Below are 21254 nucleotides of genomic sequence, written 5' to 3' on the forward strand. Positions count from 1 at the left end.
TTCTACGTTCAGATATAGTTGTTTATTTTTTTTTTCGTATTTGTACATTCTGTCCTGTTATGATTAAACTTCAATAACATTTTTGTTTGTAATCATAAAACGTTACTGTTGGTTATTATAGGAGAATGCATACTTTATTTATATAACACAAATTCAAGTTTATAAAGCCAATAATTAATTTTTTAATTTAATGGTACTATATGAACGATGGTATCGATAATTAGGAGAGAAAGAGTTAATAGAACGAGTGATGCGCAATGATTGATGTTGTTTTTGTTTTTTTAAAACATGTATTACATTAGAGAAGTGATAGGTTTACATTGTAGATGCATCGAACATTCAATCGTTACAACATATATTGTAATATACACAATGCTAAGACAATCATTCATGTACACATTGATACGAAATTATAAATAAGTCATTGTATTTACAGTTATTTGCACTCGATGAGACCGTACCTGTCCCTCTAGACTCGGTTTCTGCAAACCACACGATGTCACATCAGACGATGTCACATCACACGATGTCATGCAAAGGGAAAAAGAGTGTGCATGAGAGACTTAGAGTGCTGTAGTCTGTGCAATTTAAGAAAACAAAAATATTTGGACATTTAGGCGTAAAATCGCTTTTTTGAATTATTTTTTTTTAATATTTGAATTTTTGTCTGTTCTTCATTTCCCCTCCCAACAGAAAGAAAACTAACACGCGAATCTTCAACTTTTGCGTGTTTAAATTCTTTTTGTTAAAGTATCACCATATTACTAAAGGAAATTTAAAAATGATACATAATCCTTGTGTTGATTACCTCCAAATCAGAAGAGCAAGTTTAGTTGTAAGTTGTAATAGGGTATCAAACATTGAAATAATGGAGAGTTGTATTTCTGCTAATCAAAGACAGAACTAGCAATCTGGGACCAAACTATGTTTTTCATGGTAATTCCACATACCATTTTCATAGTGTATTGACTTTGAATTTCCCCAGATGCATTTATTGTAAAGCTCGACTGTTCTGTATGATAAAAATTATTTTCTGATTTATTTAGATGTCCCTTCCACCACAAACAAAATAACAAATTGAATGCAAGGACAGAACATGGAATGGCAACAATGAGAAGTGTCCACCCAGGCATTCAGTCGGAAAAAAAAAAAAAACTCGAAAGGGAAACAATCGCAGGTCCTTAGTTCAAAAATATGAATACTTTGTAGGTTCCCCTAGCACTGGCCAAAAAATTTCTTCTTATTTCTAATGGTATTTCAAAAAATTAATTTATTATTTAAAATAACTTGTTTCTACGGAAATAATAATATACGTATAGGTTTGAAATGTAATAGATATATTTTTAATCTTAGTTTCGGTCTGTCTTTTTAGTATTTTCTTGCTTTCTCTAGTGCCTTTCTTTTAAGTCTATAATTCTGTCTTTCTATCTAAATGTCTCTCTTTCTTTCTTTCTATTTAAGTTTATGTCTTTCTTTCTGACTTTCTTACTGAATTTCTTTCTGACTTGTTAATATGTATTAACGGTTTCGAAATATTGTCACTATAACTATAAATAGTCAAGTGCTAATTCAAATGTTTTGGTGGCACTATTTACATAGGTTATGGCAGCATGGACTGAACTGTTGCACAGTGAAACTTGAAAGATATTTACAGCTTTTTATACAAGAAGAGCAGACACGAGTGATCAGATATAACTTTATACAATAGGATTGGACATAAATAGACACAGCAGACGTGATAGTTTAGTGTTAGGGACACTTGCAAATGGATTGCTTTCATTAATTTCAATAAAAAGAAACAAAAACTTAGCATTTAAAACCTACACAGGCTTTCAATTAAGTCTTTCTCTACTACGTATTTTTATTTAAGTCTAAACTATTGTGCAACATGTGAGATTAGTATTGTAAAAAAAAACAACAAAAAAAAAAAACAAGATCTAAGAGAAAATACTTTAACACAGAAATACTGTTAATTTGCCTAGAATTTTTTTTTTCCAAATTCTATACAAAACTATGACAGACGGGATATTCCCCCCCCCCCACACACACAAACTGACCAGGCATTATGTGGGCAGTGGATGGAGAGCAATAGCTCGTTGCGAGGTCAGTAGGTCAGTGCTGAGTCCTACCGCCATAACGATTAGTCTCGATTCCATGAACATTGGCTGACAGGTCATTCCTTCAGAGCAAAAGCACACCGCATGGTTAAATTCTAATAGCACAAACAAAACAAAGGACTATTTCTATGGCAAAGGAGGCGCTGTGGCTGAGTGGTTTAGCGTTTGGGGTCCTGGGTTCGGATCTTGGTGAAGACTGGGATTTTGAATTTCTAGATTTTTAGGCCGCTCCTGACTCCACCCAACTCTAATGGGTACCTGCCATAAGTTGGGGAAATTAAAGACGGGCGGTCATTGTGCTGGCCACAAAACACCCTGCTCAGTAGCCGTTGGCCACAGAAACAGATGACCTTAGCATCATCTTCTCTATAGATCGCAAGGTCTGAAAAGGGAACTATTCTTTTTTTAACTTTATTTCTACGGCAATGGTCAACATACCACGTACAAGCCAACATAGGTCAGCGGTGGTTGTTTTAAAAATACTAACAAAATGAGTTATTTCGTACAAATAATCATTTTTTTTACATACCAAATGTAACTCTATCAAATATTGTTTGCTATATTTAGGTAGCTGCGTCATTCATAAGAATTTCATATCAACATGTAACGAATTGTAATAAACAATGAAATAATTTATTGGGAATTTTCACCATCGACTAAATAGTGTCAAGGTCGCAAATGTGAACCTTAACCTTGCCAGTAAACAAACAAACAAAAATGTCTTTGAAACGGAAGAGCTTGGAACATGTAATCATTCTGTGCTCAAAAGTGCATACAAATTATCATCTAACTTTGCAAAACCAAGGCTTGTCAACACTTACATTGTTATTGTGTTGACCACAAAGACATATATATATATATATACCTGTCCGTCATAGATGAACATCTCTACTAGTCTAGTGATCATTGGAATGAAATAATCAAGCTATAAAAATTTTTACTTAATGCATGAGTACAAGAAAATTGTGTTCTTCATAAATAGATAATTCATCTAAAATCAAAAAAAATTCTCTGTGTTCTAATACACATCGTATTCGTATCTTATAAGTGAAATGTACTAAAAGATAAAATCAGATCAAATGCACATTGATTATTTCAAAGTGATTTTAAGGTAAAATGCGAGATTTAGGAGCTAGATGTAACCCTAGCGTACGTTGCAATTTTTTAAACTGTAGCTTATGTAATATTGTCTGACTGGCAATAACATAGTAACTTGTAATGTTACTTATATATTATTTTCTGACTTTAGCTTACATAATAACTTTATTGTTAGATGCTTACATTGTAACTTGTATGGCAAAATAATGTTTCTGTCTGGTGCTTAAAAAGTTATTTGACTTTCAGGTGCTTACATAGTAAACTTGAATGTTAAATTTTTACAAAGTATCTTGTCTGTTAGATGCTTACATACTAGCCTGTCTGATTTGTGATAACATAGTAATAGTAGCTTGTCTGATTGGTAATTACATAGTGACTTGTCTGATTTATGGTTCATAGTAACTTGTCTGCACTGAAGGCAACAGATGGAAGGCAGTAAGGTAGCTACCAACATTGATTTCATTACATCATCCTTTTGTTATTGTGTTAATTATTAAATGACAAGCTAGAGCAGAGAGTATATTTTTAAAGCCATTTCTCCCGATGACAAAGTCTAATACTATAACAATATTAACTTGCACAACATAAGAAGAATGTTCAATAATTCTACAAGATCATTGCAACCGTTTGACGCACAGCTTCATAATCAGATCTGATCTTAGCAAAGTCTTGCCATACTTTTTTTTTTTTCCTTGGGATAAGTGTAGATAGCATTTTTATCATCTGGAAAATGCTACTTCCGAAATCCGGCCCTAGCATCTCCAAGTGTGGTCAATGTACCTCAGAAAGATTGCAGATGTGTTTAGCTTCACGAATAGTGTTTCCGCTTTTCATGTGTCACTTATTGAAACCATAAAGGTAAAGCTGTCTTTGCTTTTAGAAATGAAACTTCTAAATAGCGAGGAGCTAGCCAGAGTAAAAAATGACGTTATTGAAGAGCTTGAAACGCCAAAACACATGACGTCATTATAGAAATATATATTACAGTTTTAAGTATATATATATATATATATATATATATATATATATATATATATATATATATATATATATATATATATATATATATATTCTCATACAAGAAGCTAGCCTTTTCAAAAGAAATACAAAAATAAATGCAATCGTTTGTTTACAGAACAAGATGTTGTGTTTGTCTTGAAATGTGCAAGACATGTTTGATCTTCATTCGCTTACAAATGGCTTTGATTGGTCTTAATCCAATCTCATTTCATAGTGAGTTGTGATTTAATACTCTTTGAGACAAGATTTGGTGCGATGGGGTATTGGCATAAGTCTTGAGAGCTTCCTCTAAGGAGAAACACTAAATCTTGACTTGATAAACATATTCCAATGTGTTTATACGGTACAACCACGAAGATGGTTTTTAGATTTTGCTTTCTAAGATTTTAGTTGTTACAAAATCAAAGTCAGTTGTCCCACATTTCGGCTTTCTGGGGCTTGGGCATGACCAGTGGTTTTCCGGTTTGCCTCGATGGTGACCAAAAGGAGGACGAGGAATCAGACATGTACGCCGTGTCGTCCGAGTCGGAGTAGAATCTAAGGTCATAGGGAGGCGGAGGGAACACTTTGAGCTCATCGGGAGAAGTTGGGCTGTTGGTAAAGGTGGACATCGGCCTGACCGGAGACTCTTCCCGGTATTCCTTTTCCCATCTGGGGATGGTGATGACTTCCGGTTTGCCTTGGCTGACACCGAAGTAAATGTCGTTGTCTGAGGTAGTGAAGTAGTCGTCTTTGTCGGACATGAGTGGGTAGTCTGATTTGTCTATGGTGTCAGGAATGGGTACTTTGCTGAGGTTGTCGTAGTTCGGATCCTCAGATTCGTCACAGCACTCACTTTTGAGGTCCACGGTTTCGTCGTTCTCGGCGTTCAGGGGCGTCACCATGGCCACGGGTTGGGAGAAGGTTACACTTTTGCTTCGCTTTCCGAGCGGACTCTTCGGCCCGGTGCTGATCAGGACGGCCTTCTTGTTGGATGGCAGAGTTGAGTGCCCTTGAATGATGTGTGCGTGCGGCTCGTAAATGTCCATGTCATGCATCGCCCCGGAGTTGACGCCCCTGTTTTTGTTGATCAGCGGCTTTACGAACCTGAGGGAGAGGTCTCCTGGGTAGTACACTTCCCTGTACGTCCTCTGTGACAGCAGCGGCTGGTTCTGGGCGAAGGGAGGAGGCGTGGATATCCCCGCCGGGAGTGGAGGACTAGGGGTCAAGTCTCTGTAGATGTGGTTCTCCTGTGACCTGGACATGGTGGTGAAACCGTTGGGGCGAAGTTGGTTCGATGTCGGGGTTTCTTCTGCCATGGCCGTCATTTTGATCGGGGACCTGTTTATCGAGCAGACATGATCGTCGTCGTAATCATACTTGCAATAGGAAGACAGGTCAAGAGGCTCAGAGTTGACTGCCGGGTAAAGCTCCAACGGCTTATTTAATAACTTGTCCCTCCGTGTCCTGTAAACAGAACATTGAAATGATAGCTTACGTTAATACAATAATACTGCAAAGCATCTTGTAATAGATATAGATATACTCTATAGATATACGGCATGATAACATACTAGATATACGGCATGATAACGTATGTGCATGTCTTTTGTTCGGTTTAAAGTACACAAATTGAAACGTATACTTGTTCAATCTTTTTCTCCTAAACGACGATACTATCGTTGATTTTGACCTCATTAAATTAATGTTTACTTTTTTAAACTTGACTTTAAATTCTATAAAATTCTATAAAATTCTATACCAAATACAAAAGTTTCTGATAACAAACAACAAAGCTATTGAAGCCCAATCATAACAGGGTAGTGAAATAGTAATGAGCAAAATGAAGAATTCCTTCCAAAATAATTACGTAGAGAATGAGTTAACTAATGTTAACTAATATTAACTCTAACGAATACCATATTGAATATTGTGGATCAAAACTTGGCCGAAGATAAATCTTTTAGTAGCAGATGTTTTATGCTTAGTTAAGGTTTTATCTATATCCAGTGCTGTAGTTGTTTCTTCCGTTTAATAATTTTAAAACAAAGTTTCGACTAAAATCCATTCATTTGCTAGGAGGCCCATAAGTGTTGATTATATGTCAACAATTTGAACTTGGACTTATATTACTGTTATTTTTAAAACCAAATTGATTAATGCTATCAGAGAGCATATTAATTCAGTAGAGACCCGGTGGTGCCAACAACTGAACATTGAAAAAAAATATTACAAGTATAAAGTAAAAATAGTTATATAATTGGTGTATTCATATTTGAATAAACGATTCCTAACCTTCTACAATGTATGGCCATGGCTACAATCACCATAGCTATGAGTACAAAAGCTGCAGCCACGATACCAATGATAATGGCAGCTGAAAATAAACAAGAAGAAATGTACAATGACAAAAAGAAACGTTCTCTTTCAAGGATCTATCAGTCTCTAGCAGATAAGGGAGTGAACCGTGTTTAATGTTTTGATTTTGTGATGTGGAAATGAATGAAGGTAAATGGTTTCATTGACTTAGTCTACTTCATCAGATAGCACAATAAGTCATACATATAATTATTTGAAATGAGATCAAATTAAAACTATCTACACATTGCATATCGTGTTTTGTAATAAATATTTTTTTGAAAGCAGTTTAACCTAGAGGCATGTCTTATTTCAAACAACTGTGCATTCATCTTTATATTTTCTTTATAAAGGGAGAAATTCTAGCATCATTAGCACTATAAATGGAAGAGTATCTCCCTATGTTGGAAGATGCCAAGCTCAAACATCTGTTGTTGTTTTTTAATCTCTTCTGAGGATCCTCAATCTTTTGCTATGACATTTTTAGGCAAAAACCTAAAGATTTCAAGTAAAAAAAATGAAAACGCCCCCCCCCCCCCGCTTTTTTTACCCTTTTTTTGCTTTTCAAAAAACAAAAAAAAAAGCTCAAACTGTATCTGTGTCGGATTTTTCAAGCTTCAATATAAATGCAGATAATAATCTTGATAATTATTATAAAAGCATGTATATTTGTGAAGAGATAACTTGTTTTTTTTAAATACCGGTAGTTAATTTCTCTTATTTTCTTATACTTAATATGCACATATTGTTACAAATTATTTATTATGTGAAAGCCCCCTTTTATGGGTGAAGCCCCAGTAAAGCACAGTGGTTAATCCGGCCCTGATATAGACATTAGTTACTTAATCAATACATCAACAAAATTGAGTTTATTGCTATCTATTTTGGGCTCCACTGACCTATATCTGAATTCATGTTGTCCACGCTGGCTCCCACCGAGGCGTCGGTACCATTTTTGTCTAGAGGGTAATTCTCACTGGCCAGTGTGACGTTCTCGACAGGGACTGTGGTCTTCGTGACGTCACGGTTCAGTGCATTTAGCTGATGCTTGATACGGTTGAGTAAATCTTGCAAGGACTGACCACAGAAGATTTCCACTATCTCGTCAGCGTCATTGGCTGCAGACATAACAAATGGCCTTTATAAAGATTGGAAAGAGAGCTTTGCGATTACGTTTTAGCTATTGTCTGCGTTGTTCATAATAAATATGTATTCTTGTTATAGATTGCTGTGTGTGTAACCAGGGCCGGCCCTAACAATTGCGGGGCCCTATGCAAAACGGATTGCGCGAGGCCCAGTCAATGTAGGGATAAGTATAATGTCAAAATTAAGATTTTGTGTTAGAAAATAAATTCGTCTTTGCAATAAATGTTTAATTACATGAACGTTAACTTCGCCTTTTTTTTTAATCGCGCGTAGGATTGGCACCCCCAAAAATGACAATTATGTCTATTTTTCAGGAGATTTAATAGTTTACACCTAGAATTAGCGCGGCGCCTATGAAAGTGTGGGGCCCACTGCTGCAGCATAGGCTGCAGCTGCCCTTAAGCCGGCCCTGTCTGCAACTAAATGGAAGAGGCCAAATAACAAGAAATATAGTGAGGAAGAACGGCTATTGGATTGCACTGAGAGAAAACTATATTATAAATAGTGTTGTGTTGAATGAAGTATATAAAATTCTAATGTTAGACCTTTAGATCCAGACGGGACACAAAATGTTCCTGAAAGTCTATTTATTTATTAAACCCTTTAGTGAATATGGCCAACATGCGGAAGTACCTGAAGGAGTAATCTGTTCAAGATAAAGATTTTCTAGTCCTCAATTTGATTTATTTTTTAAGTTTGAAAAATTATAACGGTGTAACTAGAGTTTCCCAGTGTAGATAAACAGCAAGTAATTCTCTTCCCAAAGATATAAATCAAATGTCAAATATCTAAGAAAATCGTTAGAGCCGTTTTCGAGAACGCGTCCACCCACCCACTGCCCGTGAATATGAAACATGAAGAGAGGAGCTGTAAAAAATAGAATGAGTAGGGCTTGTTTTAAATACGTCTGTTTTTTAAAGTGTATGTGTTTAAACACAACCTTAGCAAGAGTAAGGCCTAGTGATATTCGATTACGAATGTATTTGTTGATAATGTCTTTGAGACTTACTTCGCTGGAATAATAAGCATGTGTTACCTGGAACTGGTCGAAATTATATTATATATGCATAAAAATCTTACTGGGATATATAAATATATATATATATATATATATATATATATATATATATATATATATATATATATATATATATATATATATATATTAGAGAGAAAAATACAGACAACCTTTAGCTTGGAGCCAGACAAATCCCATTCCTTGACCAGGCGAACTGGACAGAGTCAAAGTGACATTGTGTACTGGGCGGCTGTACAGGGACTTAAAACCATAGTTCCCTCCATTAGCGCACTGGATCGTCTTGGAGTAGGCCATGTAGTCTTGTATCTTCAGAGATCGTCTGCACTCTATAGAGTGTCCTTCGGTATAGGCCAGGAGAATGTCGATAGTGTTTATGCTTATACCCTACAAAATAAAAGATTAAAAAAAAATGTTAATATCTTATCTTTGATTATAAATGGATGACGTTTGTTCAAAAGAAAAGATAAGTACGTCCTACGTAATAAATGTGTTAATGTAGTCGTGTTTGCTAATTAGAGACTGAGATTCAGCCAAATCATTGGTTTTCCATGTCTGATTCAGGCCACCAGTGACTTGCTTTAATAGCAATACTGAAAAGGAAGACCAAATTAGTCCTAGCGTACAAAATCGGAAATGTATATTTATGTTTTGACTCATTCCGATTAATTTATTGCAGTAATGTCCAAAATACGTGGCCCAAAATGTAGAAAATAGCACAAAAAAAGGTTGAAAAATGTATCAGTCCCTAAGTTAGGGCTCTCAGTCTTTCTTTCTTACATGGATTACATTCTTTGCTATTCTAATATTCATATTATGTTCTTTGTCCTTGAACTTGTACGTGACATCATTTTCGCGTCATTTTTGGATCGTCATTAGGTATCAACGCTAGTGGTACTGTAATATATGTGACACTGTGAGTTAAATGATACACGAACTCCAGATAAAGACCACATCGATACAACAAGTGAAGTCTTATAAATATCTAGGCGTCATCATAGATAACTGTTTTACAAGTCTAGGAAATTGTGCACGAAGTAAAAAAAAATCATTCCAACTTAACCTATTTTAAGTTTAACAAATTTTGATCAAAATGTCTCCAAATTACGTTGTTTAACATCACGTAATGCTACGCTCTAAAATTAAAAAGCCCACAAAAGAAGCAAGAGGGTCCATAACAGAGGCTAAGAAAAGAGGCCCAAGGACTGCTATGATGATAAAGCCAAAATTGAATAGCGCAAATTCTGAGGTTTCCTATTTTAAAAAAAAAGCTATAATTAATCCATAGGGAAAATAAAAAAAAGTTCTAAAGAAAATATATTAATTAAAATCATAGTCCTGGGACATTGCTCACCGACTACTATAGAGGTTCCTTTAAAAGATCATTCAGACTCCTCCCATTCATCCCGACTCTACAGTATATGAAACCTACAAATCAAAACACACAACGCAAGCAGTTACGTACAACTTGTCTGTAGCCAACCGGAACCAGACTTCTAGATTGATGAAGTGGCGTAGCTAGGGTACATGATGCCCAGTGCTGACCCCCCCCCCCCCAAAAAAAAAAAAAAACAACAACAACAAAAACAACGACATAAACAAAGAAAAACGCTTTTTTTCTGAACCAATGTGTATTCACGGTTAAAGCGTTGCTAATTAGCACAAAAAAATCAATTAAATAAAAAAGATTTGTTTTCATGTATTGGACAAACCATCGAGAACGAAATTTACGATCACGCTATGTAATTGTGTTGGGACCTCTACAAGCTATGTAATTGTGTTGGGACCTCTACAAGCTATGTTATTGTGTTAGGACCTCTACAAGCTATGTAATTGTGTTAGGACCTCTACATGCTATGTTATTGTGTTGGGACCTCTACATGCTATGTTATTGTGTTGGGACCTCTACAAGCTATGTAATTATGTTGGGACCTCTACAAGCTATGTAATTGTGTTGGGACCTCTACAAGCTATGTAATTGTGTTGGGACCTCTACAAGCTATGTAATTGTGTTGGGACCTCTACAAGCTATGTAATTGTGTTGGGACCTCTACAAGATATGTAATTGTGTTGGGACCTCTACAAGCTATGTAATTGTGTTAGGACCTCTACAAGCTATGTAATTGTGTTGGGACCTCTACAAGCTATGTAATTGTGTTGGGACCTCTACAAGCTATGTAATTGTGTTAGGACCTCTACAAGCTATGTAATTGTGTTGGGACCTCTACAAGCTATGTAATTGTGTTGGGACCTCTACAAGCTATGTAATTGTGTTAGGACCTCTACAAGCTATGTAATTGTGTTAGGACCTCTACAAGCTATGTAATTGTGTTGGGACCTCTACAAGCTATGTAATTGTATTGGGACCTCTACAAGCTATGTTATTGTGTTGGGACCTCTACAAGCTATGTAATTGTGTTGGGACCTCTACAAGCTATGTAATTGTGTTAGGACCTCTACAAGCTATGTAATTGTGTTAGGACCTCTACAAGCTATGTAATTGTGTTGGGACCTCTACAAGCTATGTAATTGTGTTAGGACCTCTACAAGCTATGTAATTGTGTTGGGACCTCTACAAGCTATGTAATTGTGTTGGGACCTCTACAAGCTATGTAATTGTGTTGGGACCTCTACAAGCTATGTAATTGTTACTTAATGTTTTATAAGTTCAAAGACAGTTCTCAGAACGAGAATGTACCCACAATTCCAATTATGATTCTTTAGCATAAGCTGGTGTAAAATGTGTTGTTTATGAAGCTTGCGTCTGATGCTCCGTGAAAAAAAATACAACACTTCTATTGCTGATATCATCTGACTCACTCATGTTGGAGTTTACCTGTAAGCTACTGCCCAGGAGTTAATTCCCTTGCAGATGTTCTCTCCTTGTCTATATATTGTTGGTCCCAAACTTGTTATTGCTTCCCAGATACCGATAATTCCGATTACCTGCGGCGCTTTTCCGGCTTCGACTTACCTGGGCGTGGTGTGTCCGGATGATGCACTGGCAGTCGGTCCTCTCCGCTTGTGGCTTGATGGCGGACGGGTACTCCTTGTTGGAGAGGTACAAGCTCCTGCCCCGCTTGGTGTCATCCGTACAGAAGTTTACGATGTCTCCAGCTGTGCAGGAAGAGAAATAGACGAGTGGATCAGGGTTCGAGGCCAAGACAGATTTACATTAAGACGCTGGGATGCAAAGGTAATAGATAAAGAAAGATAAGCGATGAGGTAAAGAGACGGGATAAAAAAAATGCGGGGAGGGGGGAGGTATTAACTTGGTGATGTTGATAAGAAGGTGTGCATGATATGTTGATATGTTGACAGTACAACGTGTTTACAACATTCATGTGTATTTATGATCTCACATCTGCGTGAGCACATGTAGGGTCATGCTGATGTAGAAATGTTTGTGTTTTCCTAGGATGTGTTTTCGATATCCACGTCTGACTCGCTGTGTGATGACACAGTCTTAAGAGATTATGAATCGCGCTATTAAAAACAAGAACTCCATGATAATAAACTATGTTACGCTAAGGCAGCAAGTCACTGATCTCTGAGGTCTAGTTACCTAAAATAATTATATCTGGAAGGTTGAGGTAAGGTAAAGGTACTCATATGGCAGACGGTAAACAAGGTTGTGCATGTGGCCAGCACAACTGCCAAACGCCTTTAACTCCACAGCGTATGTCGGGTAGGTATTAGATTTGGGTGGGATTAGAAAATCCTAAGAATCTCTAAGCTCAAGTCTTTACCAGGATTCGAAGTCAAGACCAATCGGTTTTGATGCCAAGCGCTTTATCATTTAGCCACAATGCCACATTTATATTCTGAAAATCATAGGAAAAAAGACTTAGGCTTAATTTTTTTTTAGTTCTTTAGACATAAAGGTACATTTGTCGTTCAGCGATTATGTAATCAAGAAAATTAAAAGAGCAAGTGAAAGCTGTTCCGGTTATGTACATATGGTAATAATATGGAGTGTCAGAAGCAGGGCATGTTATTGAATATTTGAGGGACAGGATTGGCCGAGTGATTACAAGGTTAACTCCCGGTGAAAACTTGGTTTTTGATCTTTTGGATTTTTGGGGATGGCCTTGAGGGCATATATCTCTGCACAATTCTCTTGGGGGAAAATGAAGGCGGTATGTCGAAGAAATCGCAACAATACACGTAATATATTTCCAATGGACCGCAAGTTCTAAAACGGCAGGTTACCAGTAAATTATTTAATGTATTTAAATTATTTTCATTTAATCAGGGCCTCGAATATTTGTAAGCAGGGCTGACAGTGGCAAAAGATTATTTTTATCGCGAGGGCACTTTAAGGCGTGGGACCCTTCGAGGAGCGAAGCTTTGGGCGTTTGCATCACTTGAGACCCTCTAATACTGCTTCTGATATCTACATGAAAATGCTTTTAAATTAATAGGGTTGATTAAAAATATGTGAGACATTCCTCTTGTAAATAATATATATTTTCTTTAAAGCCAAGAATTATCAAATTTAATACAAGGAATTTTTATAACTGGCATAGAATACGCGTGCTCCTTCTACCTTCTACCTCAGACATGCTTATTCATTTATATTCTAAATTATAATATTTGGTACAAGAACGGATCATATCCAGCCCGCGGGCCATAGTTTGCCCACCAGTTAACAAAATTATAGTTTAAAGATGCTCCTGCCTTACATTGATAAAAGGTCAAAGAGAAATAATGCAATTATTGAGTACGTAGCTACGTAGTGAATGGTATGACGTCATTAAATACAATAGGGTTCAGATCGAGGTTGACTTCTGCTAACGAGGGGCTAATAATAGTGAAGGCCATTTATTGTTATTTTTTTTTATATTTTTGTAGTTCATTGTTGACGTAGTGATGGGTTTATAAATAGAATGCGTTGAGTTTGATATTGTTTATAGCGTTCTACTAGATGGAGAACAATGTTTTGAAAGTCTATATATTATTATTATCCATATTTCTGGTTTCCTGTTCTAGACAAGGAGAGATACTGTTGTATTAACTCTTTCACTCCTAACTGACAATACCAACGTTGATTCCCCTAGAATGTGATAAATAATTACGGAGAGAAAGAGTTAATACATTTTTTGTGTAGGACCTCAATGGGTTACACTAAGAAGAGTAAGGTGGAGAAGCTTAAACATAGATCTACTATTTTAACTCTAATATATTGTGACAACAGGGAGGAAAGGTGGCTGAGCTGTAAAGCGCTTGGCTTCTGAACCGGTGGACCCGGGTTTGAATCCTGGTGAAGACCGGGATTTTTAATTTTGAGATTTTTGGGCGCCTCTGAGTCCTCCCAGCTCTAATGGGTACCTGACATTAGTTTGGGAAACGTAAAGGCGGTTGGTCGTTGTGCTGGCCAAGTGACACCCTCGTTAACCGTAGAAACAGATGACCTTTATATCATCTGCCCTTTAGTTCGCAATTTCTGAAAAGGGGGAACTAACTACTACGAACATAGTGACAACTAATAGAATAAGTCCAATATAGAAAAGATTCCAGCAACAGAGCTAGGCAGGCCTTAGAGTGGAACCCCCAGGGAACAAGACGCAGAGGAAGACCAAAAAGAACATGGCGACGCAGTGTACTTGAAGAAGCAGAGAAGACCGGGAAGAGCTGGGAAACCATAAAAAAAAAAAACTAGCAAGAGACCGTGGAGAGTGGCGTGTTTTTTGTCGAGGCCCTATGTTCCATGAGGAACACAAAGGAGTGATGATGATGATGAGTAGAATAAGTCGGGACTGTTGCACTTACCATCAATGCAGTCATAGACAATGGTCATGAAGTCAGTGTAGGACTTGACGAAGCGGCACTTGTCTTTGGTCTGGGCCTTCTGCACCTCCAGGACGCAGCTCTGGTAGCCGGAACACTTGGTGTTGAGCGTCGAGTACATGGTCTCCGCGTCCATCAGGCAGTCCGACACGTGGGTGTTCTGGCAGCACTGGGCAGAGGTCATGTTGACATTGTAGCGGCTAAACAGAGAGTGACAGTGATATCGTGCGGCCATGGCGATGACGAATTGTGTAGGAAAGATAAGCAAGGGGGGTAAGTAGGACGGAAGCAGATGATAAGAGAAGACATTTTGACACTTTTTATGGGACGTGATAAACTAAGTTGACCTGTGACCTCTAGGGTTGCCTGCATAATTATCACATTAAGGAATATGTTTTACTAAATCTGAATGTCTTAATTGTTGACATGTCAGTGCAAACAAGAAAAATATTTAAAAAAATCATTTAAAAAAAGCTCATCTTAGGGGGCGAACTCCGCACATACAACAATATCTCGCTATAATGTAGAAGTTATTTCCCTTATTCTATATCAAACAAAATAATTACTTACCAATAATCAATAGTCTAATTGATTAAATTTATAGATTCATGTTTTGTTAGGTAAAATAAATAGTTGTTTAAATATTCAACATGCTCCGAAAATGTTTGGGGGGGGGGGGTATCTCTTATCTAATAAGGCAAAAACCCTACCCATTTAGCAATACCTATGAATACGGAATGGTTCATTTCCGTTTTTTTTTTTTTTGTATTAAACAATTGTATTTTATTGATTCATGCATTGTCTAAGACAATGAATAATTGTGCAAGGTTTAAACTTGATCCGAGAATGGGCGTGGGAGAAATAACTTGTGCAACCTTTTTATCAGACAAACAGAGTGAGTTGATATAAGCTTTGTAAAAACAGAAATATTTAATACTTCATTTATCTTGCCAGTTAATTGCCCTTGTCCAAATTGTCTAATGAAAAACATGCACACTGTTCGGATATTAGCAGTTGAAATTAATTAAAACAAAAATTCATAAACACGCCAGCCAAATTTTAATTAAAATTTTAGCACTAAATATAAATACTACACTGTGTACAAGAGGACTGCGATAACATTCAAACAGAACCTTCAGCCAATACAGGGCTCTTTAAATTTCTTAATCATTACGTTGACCCTTAACGTTAGAGGGCTTAAGTTTATTTATCATAAGAGAACCCCCTCACAACAGAACATTCAACCAACACAGGGCACTCTTTTTAACATAATGGCACCTACCTTCTGTTTGTTGCAGAGGCGTTGACATTCTTATAAGCAGGCAGACGAGAGGCGCAGCTGATGTACTTGGTCCCATAGAAGATTCTCTTGATGGCTATCTTGTGGTACTGCGGACAGGTCAGTTCTAGCTTCTGGTCATTGCAGCCGCTGGCATGAATGTTGTATGTTGCTTGAGTGTCCACTGCAAGAAATAGAAACACAGATTTATACTTAGTGTATAAATAAACATACGTGTATGACGTAAAAACCAACATTAACTCTTTCTCTCCTAATTAACGATGCCAACGTTGATTTGACCCCCATTAAACTAAATTTATTTTTGGATTTATTAACTTTTAATTGGTGTTGTGTAAAAAGAACATGCTTTCTCCTACCATTCAGTGCCAAATTTAACATTTTCTGATAACAAACAAAAGACAGGAGAGTGAAATACAAATGAGCAGAAGGAATAATACTATCGAAATGAGGAAAATAATTACGGAGAGAAAGAGTTAATTTGTATTGTTAAATACAAAACTTGCTATATTTACTCAGGTCCATAAGAGACTTAACTTTATATCCTTTTATCACTTCCAGACTTCTTATCAGTCACTCTGGCAGCAAGGTCTACAAGTCCACGCCCCCACCCACGGAGACGGACATAATTTAAGAGTAGATTGAAAGAAAAGAGCGTGATAAAACCAGGGGACGTATGGGAATGAAACACGAGAATGTAGGACAGATAGGGGTCACTGAATCAGGAGTAACCATCTCCTGTTGACTAGAGGAATAAACAAGTGTTGACATGCGAACTGACTCGTGATTTACGGCTAGATAGATATTTGGGCGGAAACGTGAGCTATTATCCGAGGGTCAGGAAAGTGAATGGCGGGAGGGGTGATACAAAAAAAAAAAGTCTAGGTCTGTGAATGTGAGTCCTTTCTAGAGAAGTTGTCGCTTAGGTCTCTTTCAGCATTATTCAGAAGTATTCTTCTACAACTTCTCTGGATCACATATTAGCGTTGGGACTTGTAAATGGACGGAAATACTACTGTGAGTTGAGAGTTCAGATTGCTAGATCTAACTGCCCACATATGTTTTAAAATTACAATGTGTCTGTATTAGAATCACAGGTGTTTGCTATAAAATAGGACACAGTTAGGTTTAGGTTTATCTCTCTAATAGCTAGTCAGTCAGCCAGAATGACAGACATACAGACAGACAGAAATAGATAGACAGAGCGACAGGTAGATAGATAGATAGATAGATAGATAGATAGATAGATAGATAGATAGATAGATAGATAGATAGATAGATAGATAGATAGATAGATAGACATTCATTTTGACTGCTCACTGTTTCCCACACAGACAAACCCAGATGACACATATACACACACAACAGGCACACATACAACATCAGAGAGAGGAGAGAGGGGCATATATACATTTGTTTATATATAGAGACACAACTAGACATACAGACTCACACACAATATAAAACTGTAGAAAACTGGTTTTGCAACTTTTGACTTTAAAATACATGTTGTTACTGTTTTATCATAATTAATTCAGTTTCGATCGCATGACGAATACAAATAGTGAAACATTTAAATCTGTTTGCTGTTTTACCCACACCCTCCGACACGCCCAAGAATTCATCAATTACATTCACTGGAGACATTCATAACCCCAGGATCCCCTCCTGATCATCTCCGCCCTTGACATAAATATAGATGTCTTTTTCCCCCCTGCTATTTATATCCAGTGCAGCAGGGGAGAGAATAAAAAGTCTGACAAACAGCAGTGGTTCCGAGGTGGCTTGTGAGTGTCTTCGGATTCACCGACGTGACTGACTTATATAAAATTTAATGTTAGGTACTTGGTTGATGTGAAATAAATTAGGGTGCCGAGAACTGAAGCTAAAAAGCAAGTCAAGTAGAATTTTATCATGCGTGACCCTCTTTATAACAGACAACCTATTGCGTAGCTACTCCACTATCTCGTTATTAATTATCCCCAAACACACATGGACATTGTGTAGAGTCCTAGAAGATGTTATTTGAGCAGTGGTGTAGTTTTAGTACTCTGGATAAATGATAAATAAAGGGAGAAGAGAGTCTGGTGACAAAATAAATATTCTAACATAGAGAGCACTTCCGTATTGTGAAACCTATTGACATCATAAGGCGATAAAGAGATGTCATTGAACAAAGTTGAAAAAAAACACTTTATAAATGAAAAGGGTGGTGGGACGATTGGGCGGTGTCACGTGACGTGCGCGTCAAAGGTCATGTGGTAGAAAATAACTTGTTTTGTTTGTCACTGGTGTATTTCTAGAAAAAACAGTCATTTCTTAGTTGATGATTGTTAGTTTAAAACTAAGAAAACATTTGGAAGTTTCCATACGTGCCTAAAATAGCTTAGCCCCCCCCCCCTCCCTTAGGTGATTCTTGCAAGAGGAAACGACGGTAGATTGTAGAGACTTTAAAAAGAGATGTATTAACTGTATGTGGGCCTCAGTGACTGTAGTAAATTTGTTCACATTAAATTGTACTGTATACTGTACAATACAATATGTCCCCATCCAAATGATATACTGATCCTCTGTTAAACGAATAAGAGCTATGGAATGTAAGATTCTGAAGAAATACAAAAAACAAATTTTTGGGGGAGGGTACTATTAATAGATATATAAATAGTACTCATATAAAATTCCGGGGCTTGTAAGTGCCATCGACAGAGTATGCGATACTATTTCTTTTATATTTTTTCATGTATTTTTGTCAGTTATTCCGGTACTTGTAGACCCTTTTTTTTACACACTACCTTGAACTTTGCGACTAAATATAGACTCCCCGCCAACGTCTGCCTCTGCCGTAAGTCTTGAGTGGCTTCGATAAGCATCCCGGATGGTGGATAGCGGACATAACGTGGTAGTGACGCGGCGCTCATATAACGTTACATAGTGATAAGACACGGCCCGTCCTCATTACCCATAACTCCTCCTGGTCGACTTAATATAGTGGGTTATCGCCCTTATCCAACCACCCCACAAAAAACATTCAGAAGGATGTCTATGGAGTAGAAAATAAATTTTGGGGGATTTTGGAGTGGGGGGGGGGTAGAACACGTGATCCTTTAGTTGTGTTTTCTAAGCGGTGGTCCTAGGACTAATATGTTTTAGGAAGCCAAATGCAAAGTAAATGGTGAAGAGATTGAGAGAGTGAAAGAAAGAGAGAAAAAGTAGATGGAGAGAGAGAGGAGGAGGAGAAAGAGGAGAATGATGGACTAATGGAAGTCCAGCTATTAGTCTTGAGTCCAGTTTCTTATAGAGGAACCTCGTGCTTTAATTTCACGGCTCATTGCGTTCAATGTCATTACAGACAATCCTGATTTAACCTTCAGCATAACAAGTTAAGATGACATTGTTTACCAAACTGAGTCCTCTAGTGACCACATTGTTTACCAAACTGGGCTCCTCTAGGGGCCACATTGTTTACCAAACTGGGCCCCACTAGGGACCACATTGTTTTGTTTCGTTGTTTTTTGTTTTTTTTTATTGTCAATTTTCTAATTGCTATTTGCGTTAGATTACTCAAAATAGATTTTTTTTTGCAGACTTATGAAACTAGATTGGAGTACAAAAAATTTAAGTCATACTCTAGGGGTCGGCAGAACGCCCACACTAATCCATATAGAAATGAAAATATTATAACATTTCAAACTCTTATGGTATTACTATCACTCGCCAAAAGCATCCGAAGAATATCAGTACTATCAAAACGCCTACGAGTTATTTTTTTCTAAATTAGAGCAGAATTCAAATGATGTAAAAAGAAGAACCAATACAATCAGATTTTATAACATGGCGTATCAGCGCTTTGTAACTATAATAATATATTATTTTATTGAAGACAAAATGGCTGAGTTCAATCTTTAAAAACACATTTTTTATTTCAAGCTTGAAACCAGGTCCGACTGTCTCTAACGTGAAATAGCTGCCGCTGTCATCGCCCCTCACTTTCTCTCCCTTCAATGCCCACCATTCAGAAAACTTCCATCACTGTTAGTCTGGTACATAACACCGACTCCACACCCACCCCTCTTTCTCAGTCTTCTCTTCCCATGACCAAGCACGACATATTGGGTGTCACTAAATAAATGAGTCTTTTTTGGCTTCTAGCTCAGTCCCCCAGACATATTTCCAAGACTTAGATCACTAGCCTACCCCTCCCCATCACACCGGCAATCACAAGCTCCGCCCTCCTCCTCCCCCCCCCCTTGAAACCGTAAGTGTATCTTATGTTCGTGATTTCCCAGAACTGGTTCCGGACTAGATGTCTTAATACATTTTTTTTTCCACTTAGAATCTGCTCTAACCAGAGTAATACTCTCTATTTTTTAAAGCCTTTCACCAACAGTTCTAAAGATGAAGGGCATTTTGGAAGGAGGAGGGCTTGGACTAAAACATTAACTGTTTCAGGTTAAAGACAATTATTTTATGATAAAAAAAAATAACTTCAAGAATTTCCGCTAGCGTTATTAATAATATTTTAAATTAATAGTATAAAATGTGAAAAAAAGTTTTTCTGTAAAAGGGGGCTCGGTTGCGTAATGGTTAGCGCTTGGCTTTCGAACCGAGGATCCTAGGCTCGAATCCCGGAGAAGTCTAGGATTTTGAATTTCGGGATTCCTAGGGCGCCTCTGAGTCCACCCAACTCTAATGGGTGCTTGACTTAAGCTGGGGAAAGTAAAAGCGGTTGGTCTTTGTGCTGGCCAGATGACACTCTGCTTATGTTAACCGTGGCCGGAGAAGCATCATTATCTCTATTGATCGCAAGGTCGGAAAAATTGTAATTTTTTGTGTAAATAAAAAAGTAAAGATGCTACTTTCAGACCTTACCTTCAATGAGGGCAAAAAGTGTAAAGCTCCTTTTCTTAATAATCTTATCTTCTTTTCTACGCATCTTATCATATATTTTCCAGTTTTTTAAGTTTGGCGATATTGTAAATAAGATTGTTTTATTCATTTGTGTGTAGCCTGGGTTGAATTACATTCCAGAGTTGCACATCTCCTTTAGTGAGCCTGTTACAGTACGGAAAGGCAAGAAAAACACCAGATACTGAAGTCCTTCGAAGAGCGGGTCTGCAAAGCATTCTTACAACCCTGATGCAGTTTCAGCTGCGATGGTCAGGTCACGTCTGCAGAATGGAAGACTACCGCATCCCTAAACGACTCAGTATGGCCAACTAAGCGAAGAAAAGCGCTCGCAAGGTAGTCAAAGAAAGCGCTTCAGGGACACCCTCAAAGCTTCTCTGAAGGCATAGACCCAGCCACCTGGGAGACAGAGGCACACGACAGAGCATCATGGCGTCGCGCTGTGAAAACTGGATAAGAGAATAACGCTGGCAGAAGAAAAACGCCAGAGAAGAAAAGCAAGGCCAAT

General features: G+C 37.4%; 2 protein-coding genes across 4 annotated transcripts in view; one reads left to right on the forward strand and one right to left on the reverse strand.

The window, feature by feature from the left end:
- LOC106057545 (hyaluronidase conohyal-P1) overlaps positions 1-21254 on the forward strand; it is a 199086-nt gene that overhangs the window by 130268 nt on the left and 47564 nt on the right. The gene's annotated exons all lie outside the window — the stretch shown is intronic.
- Positions 4292-21254, reverse strand: part of LOC106057549 (uncharacterized) — a 123808-nt gene continuing 106845 nt past the window's right edge. For all 3 annotated transcript variants that reach the window (XM_056032315.1, XM_056032317.1, XM_056032316.1), the window contains exons 3-9: positions 15827-16007; positions 14527-14744; positions 11729-11871; positions 8907-9141; positions 7472-7690; positions 6510-6591; positions 4292-5681 (exon numbers count right to left, since the gene is read on the reverse strand). In XM_056032315.1, coding sequence (XP_055888290.1) covers positions 4643-5681; positions 6510-6591; positions 7472-7690; positions 8907-9141; positions 11729-11871; positions 14527-14744; positions 15827-16007 — 2117 coding nt within the window. In that variant the 3' untranslated portion in view covers positions 4292-4642. The remainder of the gene's footprint in view (positions 5682-6509; positions 6592-7471; positions 7691-8906; positions 9142-11728; positions 11872-14526; positions 14745-15826; positions 16008-21254) is intronic.

This window comes from Biomphalaria glabrata, chromosome 6, assembly GCF_947242115.1.
Source record: "Biomphalaria glabrata chromosome 6, xgBioGlab47.1, whole genome shotgun sequence".
NCBI lineage: Eukaryota > Metazoa > Mollusca > Gastropoda > Planorbidae > Biomphalaria > Biomphalaria glabrata.